Source organism: Salmo salar, chromosome ssa14, assembly GCF_905237065.1.
Source record: "Salmo salar chromosome ssa14, Ssal_v3.1, whole genome shotgun sequence".
Classification (NCBI taxonomy): Eukaryota; Metazoa; Chordata; class Actinopteri; order Salmoniformes; family Salmonidae; genus Salmo; species Salmo salar.
In genome coordinates, this window is record NC_059455.1 from 4,275,823 (window position 1) to 4,297,066 (window position 21,244).

The following is a 21,244-nucleotide window of genomic DNA, read 5'->3' on the forward strand; positions in this document are numbered from 1 at the left end:
GATTTCAGATCAGCCTGGAAGGCAATCTTGAACCCACGATGAGTAAGAACTATTAACTTGTAAACTACACAGGTATATCAGATTTCATGCATGTCTAATAACATTACAGCAAAATTAGCCAGTTTGTAGAAATACTGCCATTACAGGACTTGACAATGATTTTAGATCAGCCTTGAATGCGAGCTTGAACCCACATGGAATTTGAACTTGTAAACTATACAAGTATAAGCTATCAGTGGATTCCAAGCAAGTCTAATAACGATTTCAGCAACAAAAAAATGTAAATGTAACGAGACACAAATGACAATAAATATTCATATTCATCCATCAAAGCTAATGCTGGAGCTCCTGTTCAAATCTATCAGATTCACCAGTGTGATAGGACCATTTCTAAGAATATCATAAAGGCATGTGAAAATCGCTCAATCAGGTAGCACGTTGGGAGGTAATGAAGACGTGATGCTCCATCAATGACAGTCGAATTAAGATTCAAACTTGAGACTTTGAAACAACTCCCGATTTATGTTCTCAGTCGGTGTGTAACACAGTGCATGTGTTCCGCATGTGTGCTCTAAGATACCTTTTGTGTATATATATATATATAAATGTATAGCTCGCCCTATGGCGGCGAGCTATACACCAGTAAGGCCATTCTATGGAGATTGCATGGTTGTGCTAAAAATGGCCCACGTTAACATATGAAGCTTAAGAAACAAGGTTAATGAAATTAATAATTTGCTAGTAACAGATGACATTCATATTCTGACAATCTCTGAAACTCATTTAGGTAATACCTTTGATGATACAGTGGTAGCAATACATGATTATAAGATCTATAGAAATGCCAACAGGGCAGTGTGGCTGTTTGTATTCATAACCACATTCCTGTAAAGTTACAGTTTAGCAGACGCTCTTATCCAGAGCAACTTACGCACCTTAGAGTGCATACATTTTTACATACTGGGCCCCCCATGGGAATCGAATCCACAACCCTGGCGTTGCAAGCACCATGCTCTACCAACTGAGCTACAGTGGGACTAAAGCTTAGAGAGGATCTCATGTTAAATACTGTTGAAGTAATATGGATACAGGTTTCTCTGCCTCACCTAAAGCCCATTCTGGTGGGAAGCTACTATAGACCACCAAGTGCTAACAGTCAGTATCTGGATATCATGTGTGAAATGCTTGGTAATGTATGTGATATCAACAGAGAGGTATATTTTCTGGGTGATTGTCACGCCCTGACCATAGAGAGCCCTTGGTTCTCTATGGTGTTTAGGTCAGAGCGTGACTAGGGGGGTGTTCTAGTCATTGTATTTCTATGTTGGTGAGTTGTACGTTCCCAATTGGAGGCAGCTGGTAATCGTTGCCTCTAATTGGGGATCATATTTAGGTAGCCTTTTTCCCCACCTGTGTTTTGTGGGATATTGTTTTGAGTGAGTGCATGTAGCACTACGGTACTTCACGGTCGTTGTTTGTTTCCTGGTTTGTTTAAGTTTCACTAAAATAAAGATGTGGAACTCCAATCATGCTGTGCCTTGGTCTGTCTCTCCTCATGAATGTGACAGTGATTTAAATATTGACTGGCTTTCATACACTCAAGAAAAAGTTTCAAACTGTAACTAGTGCCTGCAACCTGGTTCAGGTTATCAATCAACCTAACAAGGTAGTTACAAACAGTACAGGAATGAAATCATCAACATGTATTGATCACATCTTTACTAATGCTGCATACATTTTTTGAAAGCAGTATCCAAGTCCATCGGATGTAGTGATCACAACATAGCAGCCATATCTACGAAAACCAAAGTTCCAAAAGCTGGGCCTAATCTAGTGTATAAGAGGCCATACATAAGTTTTGTAGCGATTCCTATATTGTTGATGTAAAGAATATTTGTTGGTCCGTGGTGTGTAATGAGGAGCAACCACACGCTGCACTTGACACATTTATGAAATTGTTTATCCCAGTTACTAATAAGCATGCACCCATTAAGGATATTACTGTAAAAACTGTTAAATCCCCTCGGATTGATAAGGAATTAAAAAATTGTATGGTTGAGGGATGAGACAAAATAAATGGCAAATAGGTTTGGCTGTACAACGGTTTGACAAACGCACTGCAAATTGAGACATCATGTGACTAAACTGAATAAAAAGAAGATGAAACTACACTATGAAACATAGATAAATGACAGAAAGAATGATAGTAAAAAGCTTTGGCGCACTTTAAAATTCAATTTTGGGCAAGAAGGCAAACTCAGCTCCATCATTCATAGAATCAGATGGCTCATTTATCACAAAACCCACTGATATTGCCAACTACTTTATTGATTTTTTTAAATGGCAAGTTTAGAAAACATAGGAATGCCATGCCAGCAACAAACGCTGACACTACACATCCAAGTATATCTGACCAAATAACGAAAAGACAAGCATTGTCATTTTTTATTCTGAAAAGTGAGTGTGGAAGAGGTGAACAAGTTATTGTCTATCAACAATGACAAGCCACCAGGGTCTGACAACTTGGATGGAAAATTACTGAGGATAATAGTGGACGATATTGCCACTCCTACTTGCCATATCTTCAATTTAAGCCTACTAGAAAGTGTGTGCCCTCAGGCCTGGAAAGAAGCTAAAGTTATTCCCCTACCTAAGGATAGGGCTTTACTATCCTTAGGAAGGGGAATAACTTAGGTAGGGGAATAACTGGTTCAAATAGCCAACCAATCAGCATAGGCAAGGTGCAATAGATGGTATAAAATACAATATATACATGTGATATGAGTAATGTAAGATTTGTAAACATTGTTAAAGTGGCATTGCATAAAGTGACCAGTGATCCATTTATTAAAGTGGCCAGTGATTGGGTCTCAATGTAGGCAGCAGCCTCTCTGAGTTAGTGATTTCTGTTTAGCGGTCTGATGGCCTTGAGATAGAAGCTATTTTTCATCCAGACAGACTGACAGGAACCTCTGACTGGATGTAATACATCACCATCCAGACAGACTGACAACAACCTCTGACTGGATGTAATACAGTCACCATCCAGACAGACTGGAACCTCTGACTGGATGTAATACATCACCATCCAGACAGACTGACAACAACCTCTGACTGGATGTAATACAGTCACCATCCAGACAGACTGACAACAACCTCTGACTGGATGTAATACAGCCACCATCCAGACAGACTGGAACCTCTGACTGGATGTAATACATCACCATCCAGACAGACTGGAACCTCTGACCTGGATGTAATACAGTCACCATCCAGACAGACTGACAGGAACCTCTGACCTGGATGTAATACAGTCACCATCCAGACAGACTGACAGGAACCTCTGACTGGATGTAATACATCACCATCCAGACAGACTGATAGGAACCTCTGACTGGATGTAATACATCACCATCCAGACAGACGGACAGGAACCTCTGACTGGATGTAATACATCACCATCCAGACAGACTGACAGGAACCTCTGACTGGATGTAATACATCACCATCCAGACAGACTGACAGGAACCTCTGACCTGGATGTAATACATCACCATTCAGACAGACTGACAGGAACCTCTGACTGGATGTAATACATCACCATCCAGACAGACTGACAGGAACCTCTGACCTGGATGTAATACATCACCATCCCAGACAGACTGACAGGAACCTCTGACTGGATGTAATACATCACCATCCAGACAGACTGACAGGAACCTCTGATTGGATGTAATACAGTCACCATCCACTGGGATTTTGTGCTGTATCACCACCATCTCTCTACAACACACACTCATACTCTCTAGCCATTACCTGGCAGCATCTCCACTCACACCAGTTTGTGTCACCACTACGCCGACCCTCTAGCTGATGTGTTTCAGGCGGCATCAGGGGCGGAAATCCCGGGGGGGACACGACCCCCCCATCCTGGGAAAAATATGATTTGTCCCCCCTAATATATCACTGAAACATAACTATGTAATTTAAATAATATTAATAATACGCAATGAAAGCAATTGTGCTGATTATAGACACTTAATAGCGCGTTTTTAAGTTTTAAATATTGCGACCCCCCCGCCCTTTGCCTCACAATGGTTTGATCCACTGACAGTTCCTTAGCTTGCTACGTAACTGCCGTGAGGTTCATCCAGTCAATCGTGCACCCACACACTAGCTGAATATGCAGAGCTAGCGCGCAAATATTAACTATTAAGCTAGCTAGTACCTATTCCATTTATGTGGCGTCGTCAAAGATGGAATCAGCATGCAGATGATGTAAGTTAGTGCTTCAAAGTCCCAGTGATAAGGTTAGCGATAAACTGAAGTCCAAACTGAACAGAACTACACTCTCATCTACCATTGTCTTAAATATATTTAATGGTCTCGTTGCAAAAGCTAAATTGTCGCAAGGGAACTTTTATTTATTTATTTTATTTCACCTTTATTTAACCCGGGTAGCAAAGATTATAGCAAACACCACTGAAACTGAATTGGTGCTCGCTAGCTTTGCAAATTCAGCTATTGTTGGAAGCCAGCCAATATGAAACAAACTATTAAAATTACAAAAGGTTGCAGCATATGTTGTGTAAATGGTGAACTCGTACAGCTGTCAACTCTTGTCATTTTAATCCGTTTCACATTTGCTAGCTACCTTTTGGATCGAAGCCCATATAGAATGATTGAAGATGATAGAAGCCCATCTCCTACTGTAAATAACCTACACACTGTGTGTGTAGCCAGCCAGGTATTAAAATGGCAGAAAAATAAAAGACGGACATCAGAGTATTTTTCAATACACCAAAACGCATAGTAAGAACCCTAGTAGCCTAATATCTCAAAGACTAGTTGATTAAATGTTCATAAGAAAGAAATGAAATTCTAATGGAAATGTTTCACAATGATGTCATTAGGCAGAGCAGGCAACAGATGGCACACAGACAGCAGAGTTGGGGACAGATATGCAGGGACAGACTGGCAGAGACAGGGAGTCTCAGGTAAGTTTGTTGAGTCTTTGTTTGGCAACATTATGAAAGGTTCTCAATTTTTTGGACTTGTAAAATAGGAACATAATTGGAAAATGCCACGGATACCCCCACTCTCAACTTAAACTGGTGACTGAACTAAGATTTGTTAAAGGCAATGGTATTGCTGTTGTGATTAGTTGTGTAGTTTTGGGTACCGGTAGTTAGGAGTACGGCAAACACCTTATTTCTTTGGTTCCTCAATATACATTTACCATATTACAATGTAGGCTATGTGTTACAGCACTACTTTTGGTGTCCCCCTCAGGAATTGCTCTTGAGAAAATTTCATGTAATTGTCCCCTCCAAAGTGGATATCAGATTTTCGCCCCTGGGCGGCATATCTGTGTTGTTACTGCAACAAGAACAAACTCTGATCTGGGGCAACGTTTGGCTCAAACAGGAACGGCTTCAGTAGGTTGATTGGCTCCCTATCTAATGTTATTTCATTCTCTGTTATAAACTCATCTTCAGACTCGGAGCGACTCAGTAAATTTAGCCATTTTTGGGAGTTCCAAACTTTCCCTCCTGCCAGTGACGTAACAATGCCAATATGGCGATTTACAGTTAGCTGGAGTCCTAAATCCTAGTGTTTCCATTCCCCTTTAACAGCATTATCAACAAGGCAGGTCCTACAGGCCCTAATTTTGTCACACCTGGACTACTGTTCAGTCGTGGTGTCAGGTGCCACAAAGAGGGACTCAGAACAATCGGCTCAGAACAGGGCAGCACGGCTGGCCCTTGGATGTGCACAGAGAGCTAATATTTATAATATGCATGTCAATCTCTCCTAGCTCAAAGTGGAGGAGAGATTGACTTCATCACTACTTGTATTTGCGAGAGGTATTGACATGTTGAATGCACCGAGCTGTCTGTCTAAACTACTGGCACACAGCTCCGACACCCATGCATGCCCCACCAAAGGTCTCTTCACAGTCCAAGTCCAGAACAGATTACAGGAGAAGCACAGTACAACATAGAGCCATGACTACATGGAACTCTATTCCACATCAAGTAACTGATGCAAGCAGTAGAATTAGATAAAAAACATAAAAATACACCTTAAGGAACAGCGGGGACTGTGAAACAACAAACATAGGCACAGACACATGCATACAAACACACAATAACATACACAGTATACACACACATGGATTTTGTGTTGTAGATATGTCGTAGTAGAGTTGGGGCCTGAGGGCAAACACAATGTTTTGAAATCTGTTTTGAATGTATTGTAATGTTTTAAAAATGTATAACTGCCTTAATTCTGCTGGACCCCAGCAGCTAATGGGGATCCATAATAAATACAGAGGCCTGACCTCAACCCCATCGAACCCCTTTGGGATGAATTGGAACGCCGACTGCGAGCCAGGCCTAATCGCCCAGCATCAGTGTCCGACCTCACTAATGCTCTTGTGGCTGAATGGAAGCAAGTCCCCACAGCAATGTTCCAACATCTAGTGGAAAGCCTTCCCAGAAGAGTGGAGGCTGTTATAGCAGCAAAAGGGGGACCAATTCCATATTAATGCCCATGATTTTGGCATGTGCTGTTCGAGTTCACATACTTTTGGTTATGTAGTGTAAATGCTTTCATGACGCAGCCACTGATTCCATAGCCTGACAACTCACACTAAATTATTCCGCTGCTCTGTCATTCGCTAGATAATTTAGCCCCATTGAAGTCGTTTGCGGTAAAGGTGGGCACGATGGCCGTTGTACAAAACAAAGTCATTAGTGATTGGATCGCCTGTAACCAATCAGAGTATCAAAGCAATGAAAAATGTCTAACCACCGCTTTAACCACGTGTGTTCTGCCTCTGGCCCAACCCATCGGTTTCTGGACCAGTCAGACAACCCCGAAAGGGTTCGCATTCGGTGAAGGATCAGGGACGTACTCAGATGCAGAGAAGAAACTTACGTCCGTTGGCGTGGCTTAGCGGTTTGCCGGAGCAAGGAGTCTGGATAGCCAGGCAACGGATTCCATCCACCACAACCTCAAACTGTTAGTGGTGGAGACTTGGGTTACGTCCCAACTGACACCCTATTCCCTATGTAGTGCACTACTTTTGCCCCGAACCCTATGGACCCTGTTCAAAAGAAGTGCACTACATAGGGAATACAGTGCCATTTTAGATGCAGCCTCTGAGAGGCAAGGGTTTCATTATGGAGGGAATGAAGCGGACGCTCCCACAGCAAAATCTTCTTTTGTTTCAGTGAACATATGTCACTAATAAGAAGCCCTGTAAACCATACAATTACACAGTCCAGCTCTGAACTGGTTTACAAGATCAGCACCCTTAAAAAAATTAGCTGGGCAGAAGAACTTGATGAACACACACACACGCACACGCACAACTACACTTAGATGCTCGCATATACAGTGCATTCAGAAAGAATCCACACCCCTTGACTTTTTTAAAATGTTGTTGTGTTACAGCCTACATTTTTTTTATAATTAAAAAGAGGTTTTGTGTCACTGGCCTACACACAATATGCCATAATGTCATAGTGGAAATATGTTAGACATTTCTACAAATTATAATTACAAATGAAAAGCTGAAATGTCTTGAGTGAATAAGGATTCAAACCCTTTGTTATGGCAAGCCTAAATAAGTTCAGGAGTAAATATTTGCTTAAAAAGGCAAATAATAAGTTGCATGGACTCACTCTGTGTGTAATAATTGTCTTTAACATGATTTTTGAATGACTAACTCATCCCTGTACCCCACACATACACTGTATTCAGACCCCTTGACTGTATCCACATTTGTTACGTTAAAGCCTTATTCTGAAATGGATTAAATAAAATAAATTCCTCATCAATCTACACACAATACCCCGTAATGATCATGTGAAAACAGGTTGAGAAATTTTTGCAAATCTATATAATAAAAAAAAACACACAGAAATACCTTATTTACATAAGTATTCAGACCCTTTGCTGTGAGACTCGAAATTGAGCTCAGGTGCATCCTGTTTCCATTGATCATCCTTAAGATGTTTCTACAACTTGATTGGAGTCCACCTGTGGTCAATTCAATTGATTGGACATGATTTAGAAAGGCACACACCTGTTTATATAAGGTCCCACAGTTGACAGTGCATGTAAGAGCAGAAACCAAGCCATGAGGTCGAAGGAATTGTCCGTAGAGCTCCGAGACAGGATTGTGTCGGGGCACAGATCTGGGGAATGGTCCAAAAAAAACACCAAACTCAGGGAGGTGACCAAGAACCCGATGGTCACTCTGACAGAGTTCCTCTGTGGAGATGGGAGAGCCTTCCAGAAGGACAACCATCTCTGCAGCACTCCACCAATCAGGCCTTTATGGTAGAGTGGCCAGACGGAAGCCACTCCTTAGTAAAAGACAACACGACAACATGCTTGGAGTTTGCCAAAAGGAAAATAATCAAGATTCTCTGGTCTGAAGAAAAAAAGACTGAACTCTGAAACATGACCCGCCTAACCGCGCTCCTTAACACGTAAGCCAGCCGCACCAATGCTTCGGAGGAAACACCGTTCAACTGGCAACCAGGGTCAGCCTGCAGGCACCCAGCCTGCCACAAGGAGTCACTAGAGTGCGATGAGCCAAGTAAAGCCCCCCCGGCCAAACCCTCCCCTAACCCGGATGACGCTGGGCCAATTGTGCGCCGTCCTATGGGGCCACGGCCGGTTGTGGCACAGCCCAGGAATGAACCCGGGTCTGTAGTAACACCTTAGACCGCTGCGCCACTCGGGAGGCCCCTGGATTCATTGTTTCATTGTGTGAATTGTTTGCCCTTAGATTTTTTTAATTTGGTCAATCCCCCATTAGATATGTCACCAGAAGTAAATGTACCGTTAATCCCCGTCATTTGGTTACATAAATTTCTGTTAATTCATGTATAAATGAATAATTTACCATTCTCGGAGTAGAAATGTTGTTTGCAGAGTTCCCAACCTGCTACACTTGTGAGAAACAAGTTTGCCTAAGAAGGGAAATAGATGCAATACCTCCATCAAGAAAGCAAAATCTAGCTACTTTATATCTTAGACTCTGCTGGAGATCCTTCAATTTTGGAAAACAGTTAATGCACTGACGTGTGAAAATTCCTGTCCTTCCCTGCGTAAGCAAGTTGTCAGAATCTGGTATCATTAATGAGAAAAATGAAGCTTTTTATTTGAAAGAAATGGTGGTTGAACTGACCCTGGTCAGCTAGTCAACTGCCTGCCCCTCCCCAGCCTCTTGTTGGCTTAATACCTGGGTTAAACTCATGGGTGTATTTGAGTCTGCGTATATTTTTAAAACAAATATATACTTTCCAATTGTATTTCCAAATGTATTAAAATGTTCAACAACTTGTCTTTTCAAATAAAATATAATCGGAATACTTACTTTGAATATATGTGAAAACAATTGAGATATTTGAAATACTATTTGAACCCAGGTCTGTTATGCATACGTACATTGGATGGTGCCCTTATTGATTGTGGATTGACGAAAAACTCTTTCAAAAAGCATTTTGATGAGTTAATAAATATATAATTAAAATGGGCTACTTCTGTAGGAACAGGTCTGTATCGATCCCTGTGGGACACCCTTTGTTATGTCCATAAAACCTGATTTAACACCAGCAGTAAACAACACTTGTAACACTGTGTTCTGTCCTTTCAATCATTTTGAAACCAGCTACATGCAGCCTGGTCCAGGCCAGTTGATGAAAGCCTCTGAATAAGTAATGAGTGATCCACAGTGTCAATAAAAAGGGCCGCACAGAGTTTCTTCTTATCCAAACAATTAAGAACATCATTTAAAACCAAACAAGTAGCAGAGATGGTGTTATGACCTGGTCTGAAACCTGACTGGTGTACATTTAGAATACATTTCCTAGTTAAAAAGGATCTAAACTGAGAATTTACCAATGATTCTAGAATATTTGCTCGGTAAGAGAGCTTGGGAATGAGGCATACATTATTTAGGTAACACGGGTTACAAATATTCACTAGAAGTTGACTGAATTTCCATCGAGCCAAATGGAGGCTGGGAGAGGGAAGAGCAGTCAACTCAATGACCAGGGTCAGTTAAACCACAATTTCTTTCAAATAAAAAGCCTACAGAGCTAAATGCTAATTAAAAGCATTACTTATCAATTTTTTCTCAGTAATGATGCCAGAGACTGAGACAACTTGCTTAGGCAGGGAAGTATAGGAATTTCCACGCTTCAGTGCATTAACTTTCCAAAGTAGAGCAGAGTCTGAGATAGAACTAGAAAGTAGCTTGGTTTAGCTTTCTTCATTGAGGAAGTACATCTATTTCTCAATTGCCTGAAATGCTGCCAATCAGCATCAGCAGTCCATTTTTCTAGCCTTGGCCCAGGCCTGATTTTTCCTCATAATTCCCTTTACTTGTGTACTTACTGACAACCATAAACATCCTGATATACATTCTGTGGCACAAACTACAAAATATTAAACTCTTCCATTAATAGTGCTAGTTCCTCCAGAGCTATCTTCCTACTTGTTCTGGCCAATTCCCATTATAATGTTGGTCTATAAGCCACTGCTTTGCTCTCAGAAGATTGCTTAGGCTAAAACCTCTGTTAATACTCTGTTGTAATGAAATTCTACGATTAATACAAATATAGTTTAGAAACAAATGTAATTGATTTGGACACAAGGCCTAGGGTGTTAGCTGGGAGTGTATTACTATGCATAGGCTAACTGCAACTGCATTATGTGTAGCAATTAAGTTATTTAGTTTGGGTAGTTAAATAGAACATCTCATTTGCCTTTACTGATATGGCATTTTGTTCCATTTATGTGTGGTCGCTTGGAAAGAGTGAAGAATTAGGTTCACAGTGCATCGGTGGTCTATGATTGAAATGCTTAATGTTTAATGTGATGGGAAAAGGCAATTCTGAGGTTCATTAATAAAACATGTATACCAGGTTATTCCAACACCCTCCAGTGAGTTGGCTACAGTAGAGTCCTCTTTAAATCTCCATGCACGAGAAGAAAAATACAATCTTCCTCTTAAATTGTTAATATATAACAGGACGGATGTTCCAGCATAGGCTAACGGCAAGAGCTGCGGTGCATTTTCTTCCCTACATGAAAAGGGTTGATGACAGAGTTGAGATAGAGGGACACAAACTGGCATGGGCGGGGTTCCATTCTTAGATTATTTCCAACATGCTACACCTGAGTGACAGGCATTAGGCTACATCTCTGACCGTTGAAATATGAAATATCTCCGCGTTTTTAGATTAGCTATTCAATGGCCCATTCCTAGGTATACACAGAGCAACATTTACTAGCCTACTAGGGGAGCGCATTGAGTGGCAAACTCAAGGTATTTCTAATCCGACACATGTTTGAATAGGATATTTAAACATTGTGTCACCGTTCACAGCCCGTGCGTAAACATAAGCAAAATAGACGGCAGCATCATATTTTGAGCACCCTTACCTGTGCAGTCTTTTCCTTTCCCTTTGCATTCGCCACTTTGTAGGTAGGATGCCAATGATCCAGGCAATGAAGCGATAGCCACGAAGCAGAGGAACGCCAATGAATAGCCAGCCAAAGGTCCGGGCAACCTACCAGGTCGCAAGCTTCCAACCATGATGAAAAGGATGGAGACGATAACCAAACAAGGCTACTGTCACAGAATGTATCCAAAATTAAGTCAGTTCGACAACTTGACGAAAATATTTAAGGGTAAATTGTGTTGAATGAAAGAACACAGCATAGAAGCAGGGATGCATGCACGAAGGAACACGCACTATGACAACGGGACGCGATGCAAAAATAATATAGCGGTATTCTTAGATGCAGAGGACACAATTCTGAAGGCTCTTTACTCCAAATAAACGAGGTGGTCATCTATGAAACCTCGGTGGCTTACGAAATTCCTCAAGACGACAACAGAAGCAGCAACAGCATCCTCGCAGTCCGTCCTTCCAACACGCTCTGGGTCGTTTTATGACTTATCTGACGCCCCGGATTTAACACCGAGGCAAATCCCTCCTTTCAAAACAACACCTCACTTGAATCTTCCTTTGAATCAATGTAAGTAGTCCTACACTCCCGGTACGTTTCCGTTCATAAAACCAAATCTGGTTTCAATAACCGGGAATTAAAGAGAAAAGGCGCCGGATGCGAAACAGCCACAGCAGCTCCAGTGGCTACAACAAAGAGATTTGGAGAGAATAGTCACGTGAGAGGATGCCCCCCTTCCTAGACCTTTTGGGTGAACTATCCCTTTAATAGCTCTCCTGGAGTGACTGTCCCTACTCATTGGCAGTGAACAACTAAAACAGATATGAAATCTCTACTCTGGGAAGGGATATTTCACTGTTTCGTATTGGGTGCCTGCAGTGAGCAACTTGAAGAAAATTATGGGCTGCAGGTCTTTATTTTCTTCTGTTTGTTCATGTTGTTCCCACACCACATCAGCAGTGAAGGTTGATTTTCACAGTGTGTTGCTGACAGTCTTGGGTAAGAGTACACTCTTACAGGCTAACTACACCGCTCGCGCAAATACATGTAGACATCTATGTTATTCAATTATTGCACCCACACTGCTCGCGCGCACCAACGAGCGTCTGCGTTGCCAAGGGCTAAAATAGAAGTCAGTTCTATTTGTGACACAGATCGCACTGCAAGTCCTGCCTCTCCCATCTCCTCATTGGTTTATAGAAGCAGGTACCCACGTGCCACCTCCTCATTGGTTATACCCACGTGGGTGACTGAAAGACGAATGAAGTCGGTGGCGGTAATGCACCTAATTTATGAAAGTTGCCAATCGCAATATAAAGTCAATAGAAGAAAAAGCCTGGAAGGAAGAGAGATGACTAGAAACGATTTTATGTGTGGATTAATTGGCGGAGTTCAGGTAAAATAACAACTCAATGTTTATATCCCAGGACAAATTAGCTAGCATACGCAAGCTAGCTAAATAGAACAAATTAGCTAGCAAGTGTAAGCTAACTAGCTAAATTGCCATAAATGTTTAATGCTTTTTGACCTGTCCCCAAATTAATATAATTGGTTTAGAGTTTGTTTTGATATTTTAACCTGCGTGTCGTGATCGCGTTTGGTGTGAGAGGACAAAATACATTTATGGACGATGGCGCACTATGTCACGCCCTGATCTGTTTCACCTGTGCTTGTCTCCACCCCATCCAGGTGTCGCTTATTATCCTGGTGTATTTATGCCTGTGTTTGCTGTCTCTCTGTGCCAGTCCGTCTTGTTTGTCAAGTCAACCAGTGTTTTTGTGTCTCAGCGCCTGCTTTTCCCAGTCACTCTTTTCTCGCCCCCCGGGTTTTGACCCTTGCCTGTCCTGACTCTGAGCCCGCCTGCCTGACCACTCTGCCTGCCCGTGACCTCGAGCCTGCCTATCGTCCTGTACCGTTTTGACTCTGACCTTGTTTATGAACTTTCGCCTGTACTCGACCTGCCTTTTGCCTACCCCTTTTGTTATAATAAATATCGGCGCTCAACCATCTGCATTTGGGTCTCGCCTTGTGCCCTTATAATCTGGAACTTAAAAGGGTTCTTCGGCTGTCCACATAGGAGAACCCTTTGAAGAATCCTTGTTGGTTCCAGGTAAAACCCTTTTGGTTCCCTGTAGAATGCTTTCCACAGATGGTTCTACATTGAACCCAAAATGTTTCTACCCGAGACCAAAAATGGTTTACCTACAACCAGAAAGGGTTCTCCTATGGGGACAGCCGAAGAACGCTTTACGAATCATTTTTTCTAAGAGTATAATTTCACTATCTCGCCACCCCTACAGCAGTAAGTGAACTAGTCATGGCTGGTAGGGTTTTTCCCTGAGTTATCACAATTTTTGTTCATCCATTTTTCTCTACAGCAGTCACTTCCTGTGGGATTTTTCCACGGTACTTCACTGTTTTCCCCAATTCCTCTCTCCAAATTCAAAAGTGAACACCAATTTATACTATTTTCACAGTTACGTGTCTATATTCCAGTGTAATAGCTTCAAAGTAATACTTTTCTCCATATTTCACCATCCCACAACATTGAGTGGCATTGCTTGCAATCCTTGGGTAGCATTTTACATTTTCAAAGCCTACAGTACAACCCAGTAATAAGCTCCTCAGTACTGCTGCCGTTTTCCCCCCATCGATTCTCTCTGCCTCAATCCAACAATGCTGAACAGCAGAATCATACAGTAGGCTATGCGAACCTCTCAAAGGTATACAGTGTATCCTTGGCGACGGCCATTTATTGTGCTGAGTGTAAAAGGCCATGAATGGAGCGTGGAATCTGCCGATTCTCTTGGTCCCAGTCTGCCCAGGATAACGGTTTTAATGTAGCGTAAGGGGATACTGTGTGGATTGCAGGGGCTAAATGGATAAAGCCATCAGCAAATCAGCAATGCTAATTCCATTAACATCCAACTAATTGGCTTACTACATTTATGCAGGATTGGCAGGGATGTTGTCTGTCCACAATGTTATTCAGAAGTTTTAGGGAAAATCCTATTGAGGTGAGGTTTGTTGGGCTATACAACATGAATGGCAACATGAATGACATGACAAACACCCAACACAATACTGACGACTCCTAATTATCATATCACAGTTCTCAAGCAACATAATTGGTAAATCACAGCATCAGTGAATTCTTCCCCATTAAAGTAGAAATGCCAGCAACATTAAGTGCTAAAAGACCTATGACAGAGGATACCAGACTACTGTACACAATGCAGCAATTTTGCTAGGATTCTAGCGACAGCGCATTATGGCAGCATACTGTGTAAGACTAGAGGCCCTACTCCAGGGCATAGGGCATCTGCAGTGGGCAGTGGGCCTTATCCATCCTAGCGTGCAAGGTCTAATTCACTCCCACCATCTGCCAGGCCTTCCTCTTCCAATCCCAGCAGACCATCAGTGAGCGGGGATAATCCCGAGCCATCATGGAGGACCGGGGGTAGGAGTTTAACCCTCAAGTTAATCAGCCCAAGCCCTTGGAAGGTGTCCCGCTGGTGGACCCCCTAATGCTTACAGTACTGTAACATAGGAATCACCCCCTTCAGGCTTCAACGTTAGCCATTATGTTAAGACTACTTCAGCTATGCTTATACAGATAACAATGGGAAGATGGCACTAATGCATACTCTATTGCAGTAATTCTGGGGCTATACTTTGCAGTAGGGGAGTTAACCCTAAATCCTTTAGACAATTTTAGAGATGCTAAATCTTAAGTATTTTGGTATTTGGTATTTTGTCCCCAGATTAAGTTTCAAGTTTTATTAGTCGTATGTATGGGATACGCTGTGGCTCAGTTGGTAGAGCATGGTGTTTGCAATGCCAGCATGGTGTGTGTAATGCCAGGGTTGTGGGTTCGATTCCCACGGGGGGACTGTACAAAAAAAAAATGCATGAAATGAAATGTATGCATTCACTACTGTAAGTTGCTCTGGATAAAGAGTGTCTGCTAAATGACTAAAACGTAAATGTAATACGCATGGTAACATCATCCAATGAAATGCTTACTTTCAGGTTACTGCAACAATAAGAAATAATAAAAGATATGAACATAAATTAACATTTTAGCATAAGGCTAATACAGGAAGACACAATTTATAGTCCAATATTTACACATGCATTAGGGAAGGGGGGGGGGGCAAGTGTATAAACTGAGCAATACAATAAGAGTCTGGTAGCAGCAGGTGTGTGTGTGCATGAGTGTGTGCATGTGTGCTAAGGTGCAAACAATCAGAGCAGGTGGTCAGGCCAGTTCCAGTGTTCTGCAGTCTTATGGCTTGTAGATAGAAACTTTATCTGAGCCTGTTGGAATCAGATCTCATGCTTCGATACCGTCTGCACGAGGATAGGTCGTTGATGCTGCTGTGTTCCTTCCTCAGGCACCGTTTCGAGTAGATGTCCTGGATGGGTGGGAGCACGGTCCTAGTGATGTACTGGGCTCTCTTCACCACCCACTGAAGGGCCTTGCGGTCGTGGACGGAGCAATTCCCATACCAGGCAGTGATGGTCAGGATGCTCTCTATGGTGTTGTTACATCTGCGCCTGCCAAGCCCTCTACTGCTCATCCTGTGTTACCCTAACCTGCCGCCACTCCCCCAGTGCTCTTTCCCTCTGTGTGTGTGTGTGTGTGTGTGTGTGTGTGTGTGTGTGTGTGTGTGTGTGTGTGTGTGTGTGTGTGTGTGTGTGTGTGTGTGTGTGTGTGTGTGTGTGTGTCTGTGTGATTGTGTGGATGGAGACAGCTGTGCTGGAGGCAGAGCAGATCCCCATCAGCTGCAACCTGTTCCATAATCAAGACCTCTCCAAATACTCAGCCCTGTCACTTCCACGCTGCCAGATCGTAACCTCTGCTCAGTCAGTCTGCGTTTTTAGCCGTTTGTTCCTGCATAGATCCTGTTTTCGTGTTGTGACTGTTTTCCCTTCCCTGACGCTGTTTTCCTCTCCGCTACAGTTCTGTCCTCTCTGACTCTGGCATCTTCCATGGATCTGTTGGAGCGGAAGGCATGGGAATAGAGAACTAATGTGTAAATCCACAGGTCTGCAACCTTTTTCATGTGGAGTGCCAATTTACAATTTATTCTACCATTTCTACCAGTCCACGTGCCAGTTATGATTTATTGCAGTAATGCTAGGACTACACTTTGCTGTCGAGGAGTTAACCCTTAGTGCTTGGGAGTTGTAGAGATTGTGGTTATTTGGTAGTTAGACCCTTCATTGTATTACTTTTTAAATTATATGGTTGTATTGTGCTATAGTAATGCTTATACTAGATGTATAAGCAATAACGTTAACTTCCTTAATTTGCCTTCTTTCAACATCCTAGTGTTCTTCTCAGATAGTCAACTGATATTGCGAGATTTGTTGGGTAGAAATCAGGGGCGTTTCTAGGATTTGAAGACATTGGGGGCTTAACCCAAAGCCAGTACGGGGGTCCGAGTGCATTCTCCCCCTGCCAAAATAAAGGAATTTCAACAGCTAAATGCATGAATTTGGTGCACTTTGAGAGGAACATTGAAAGATTAGAACATTAAGAGATTAGATCTTTTTCAGGTAACTAGCACCTTCCCACCTGCCACTGCAGACACTGCCAGTACTCAATTACAGTTGCTACTGTGAGTCTCTCTACTCTGGAACACATCTATCGTGTATTGTCACAAAACAACCAAAAACTTCAAACAGACTCTGACCTGTCCAGTGAGCCAAACTGTCCAATAAGCCTCCTCTGCCTCTCTCCATAGCTTTATCTGTGTTGTCTGTTGTTGTCTCGCTTGTCTGCCCTCTTCTGTTGCTGTCTTTGTGTACCCTCTTCTCTCGTCCTGTCCTGGTTGTAAAAAGTGTAAAAGTAAACAATTGTTTTAATAGTAATTTCACAGGCTTTTTCACCTCACCTGCAAATTCCTTGTAAACCATGTCTTACTATTTCACTATCGGTATTTCACCTCTGATAATTTGTGCAAATAAATAAAACGAATTAGAATCTATAGAGCAGCTGGAAAATCTACCTCTGTTCTCTCTCCATCTGCCCTCTTCTGTATCTTGTCTGTTGCTGTCTCAGGTTATTGTTTGTTACTGTCTCCTTTGTCTGTCCTCTTCTGTTATGGCCTGTTCTGTTCTTCTGGTCTCTCTCCATCACATCCTATTCTTCTGTTGCTGTCTCTTTTTCTTGTCTGGTGTCTCTCTCTCCATCACATCCTTCTCTTCTGTTGCTGTCTCTGTGTCTTGTCTGGTGTCTCTCTGCATCATCTACTCTTCTGTTGCTTTCTGTGTCTTGTCTCGTGTGTGTCTTTAGTTTTACAATCCAAAACGGTCAAGGGGATACTGGGGTAGTTAAACTTGTTTTAGGACTGTGTCTGGGTCACTTAAATCATCTTCTTCCCTACCATTTGCCCTAGCTGCTGCTGTTCTAAGTGCTCCACTGGCCTTCTGTTATCATCGGTCCTCCTCCTTGGCTAATCTGAAAGGTAGCAAGGTAGAGGTGCAACATGTCATTAGTTTGTTTTAAAGGGCGACTGTACTTCCTGCTTTGGCCTTGTTTTAGATCTGGTTAATTAAGAAAGGTGGCACACCCTGATCGGTTTCACCTGTCGTTGTGCTTTTCTCCACCCATCTTCCCCATTATCCCCTGTGTATTTATACCTTTGTTCTTTGTTGTCTGTTACCAGTTCGTCTTGTCAGGTCTTACCAGCGTGCTTTCCCGTCTTCCTGCTTTCTCAAGTTTCTGTTTCCTAGTTTCCCCGGTTCTGAACATTCTGCCTGCCTGCCATTCTATACTTGCCTGACTCTGCCATGGATTACGAACCTCTGCCTGCCCTGACCCCGAGCCTGCCTGCTGTTCTGTACCTTATTGACTCTGCCCTGGATTACGAACCTCTGCCTGCCCTGACCCCGAGCCTGCCTGCTGTTTTGTACCTTATTGACTCTGCCCTGGATTACGAACCTCTGCCTGCCCTGACCCCGAGCCTGCCTGCTGTTCTGTACCTGCCTGAATCTGCCATGGATTACGAACCTCTGCCTGCCCTGACCCCGAGCCTGCCTGCTGTTTTGTACCTTATTGACTCTGCCCTGGATTACGAACCTCTGCCTGCCCTGACCCCGAGCCTCCCTGCTGTTTTGTACCTTATTGACTCTGCCCTGGATTACCTACCTCTGCCTGCCCTTCACCTGTCTTTTGCCTGCCCCATTTGGGTCAATAAACATCTGATTCTAGCTGTCGGCATCTGGGTCTTTTCCTGAGTTCTGATAAAATGCTAGCGGCCATGACTGAATTCGGGTGTGGCTTGATGTGGGTATCTTGTGTGTGTGTGTGTTCCCATGTGGGACACACACACACACAATTTAGTTAGTTTGAGGTTTTTAAGTCAGTGAAATTTGGAGCTATTGGGATGTTAACATATTGCCCCATGTACATTGTGTAGTTTACTACTGATCGTCCCTAACTAGCCCCGTTGGGAAATCCAAAGTCAACCCAAATTTACCACAGGCATTACGATCGGGTCGCTTGCAGCTGCACTCCAAATTGCTGATTGCTTGTGTGCTGCCAGCTGTGGGCATGATTTAAACAAACCCAAACTTAATTTACGTTGTGATGCAGTCACAACCACAAATCTAAAAAAAGTCACAACCAGTCACAACCACAAATCTAAAGTTACTGTATACTGACCCGACCAGGGCAACTCAACTGTAAAGAAAAATTCAAGTGCCTGCATAACAGCGCAACACAACTCCAAACATGACAGATAAGAAACTACATAGCTCCTAGGCTTTGTGAATATAAAGAGACAAGAGCCCAATAAATGGAATAAGTTGTAAGACCTCTATAACCACGTTTCCATCCAACCATTTCATGCCGATGAATTACCTGACGCATGAAAAAAGTCACAACCGGGCTGATGGTAACATGAAATGACAATTTGTTCTTTAGACATTGTGGGATCTTTTTGTGTCTGTAAAATTAATTATGCTAGAAATGGCGGTGGAAACACTTTTATGTGCAAATATTGATATAATTACCATCATATTGAAGTAAACCTGGAGTCACACAATATGTTGTGTGGCCATCCCAGTATGACTCGGGAAAGCATGCAGTTTATTAGGCTACAAATGAAATAAATGATGAACATCACAGGGTGGTGAAAGTGCAAGGTGATGAGCATGATGCTCCTTTCCAATAAATATTGAGGGTCTTATTCTGCTGACATGATGATCCATGCTTGGCTGCTGTTTGACAAATACAAATAATATTTGTAATAATCTCAATGTAGACAGCCTACACCCAATGTATCTGTGAGCTCTGTTAGCTAGAGCGCATGTGCCAAAACCAGAGTGGGAACATTTGCTATATGACGCAACAGTTTTTGTGACAATACCATCAGCAGAGTTGGAAATGCGATGGAAAGCCATTTAACTTGTATTTTTCATTCGGCACATAGGAATTTAACGGCAAAAGTTATTTTTATGGGCATTAGGTCACCACGCACAGCCTTTTATCAACAAAAAGTTAATTTGATGGAAACACATCTCTGGTGGGAAAATGAGCATGTTGTTTTATGCAGATTTTTTGAATATTCACATGAAAATCTGAAGTAAATTGGATGGAAAATCAAATTTTATTGGTCACATACACATATTTAGCAGATGGTATTGGGGGTGTAGCTAAATGCTTGTGTTCCTAGCTCCAACAGTGCAGTAGTATCTAACTATTCACAACAATACACACAAATCTAAAAGTAAAGAAAGGAATTAAGAAATATCAATATTAGGATGAGCAATGTCAGAGTGGCATTGACTAAAATACAGAAGAATAGAATACAGTATATACATAAGAGATGAGTAAAGCAGTATGTAAACATTAAAGTGATTCATTTAATTTAGTCAGTTCTTCCAATTCATGTGAGATTTTTAGATTACATAACATTTGAGGACACAATTTAAGGGCCAATGTATTTTCAATGTTTTGTTCACCTACAATCTAACCACAAAGCTGGCCAACTTTTCCCCTCTCTTTCTGGCTGCCCTCCCCTTCTAAGTTCAAGTTAGTTTATTTGTCATATACACATGATTTACATGGAGTACACAGTGCAATGAAATGCTTACTTGAAGGTTAACCTCTCGACAATTAAACAAAAATAGAAAAAGTAAGTAGCCAAGTGAATAAAAACCTAAGTTCAATGGGTTGTCATTTTGTTTACAAATAGTTACATGGCCTATATGGAAATAACATACATGAGCCAACCATATTTACCTGCAGAATGGAATAGGCTATAAGACCTTAAAGCAGCAATCAGCAGTAGAAACAATAACAAAGCAGGCACCCCACTCCTGGTTCTGTAAAAAGCTGAGGGATGGCTCTGGAGAAATGTATTCACTCTCAAATTCATAGACAGAGCTATGGATACAAGGATTGACCATCCATGATTTCAACACTATAGTTTTAACCATGTGTTGAGGCTATAGTGTTTGTTTACATTTTCTTTGTTTACAAAAATTGGAGGAAAACATGCTTATATTTTGGGGCCTGATAGGGTACCGCTGTTGAAATAAGCTCATGAGGCATTTCTAAGTAATATTCTATAAGAATCAATGGTTACATATCATTACTTTATACTGTAAGTCTAAAAATGGATGTAGCAACTGCTGATAGCCCCTTTAATTTTAAACAGGGTTCAATATAATGTTGGCGTAAAATGCAGCTTCAGTCCACTGGGTGTCACTGGGTTACTGTGAGAAGATA

General features: G+C 42.1%; 1 protein-coding gene across 3 annotated transcripts in view; it reads right to left on the minus strand.

Moving 5' to 3' along the window:
- Positions 1-12,208, minus strand: part of tmeff1a (transmembrane protein with EGF-like and two follistatin-like domains 1a) — an 88,260-nt gene extending 76,052 nt beyond the window's left edge. For all 3 annotated transcript variants that reach the window (XM_014139141.2, XM_014139140.2, XM_014139139.2), the window contains exon 1: positions 11,470-12,208. In XM_014139141.2, coding sequence (XP_013994616.1) covers positions 11,470-11,623 — 154 coding nt within the window. In that variant the 5' untranslated portion in view covers positions 11,624-12,208. The remainder of the gene's footprint in view (positions 1-11,469) is intronic.
- Between the last annotated feature and the right edge of the window lie 9,036 nt (positions 12,209-21,244).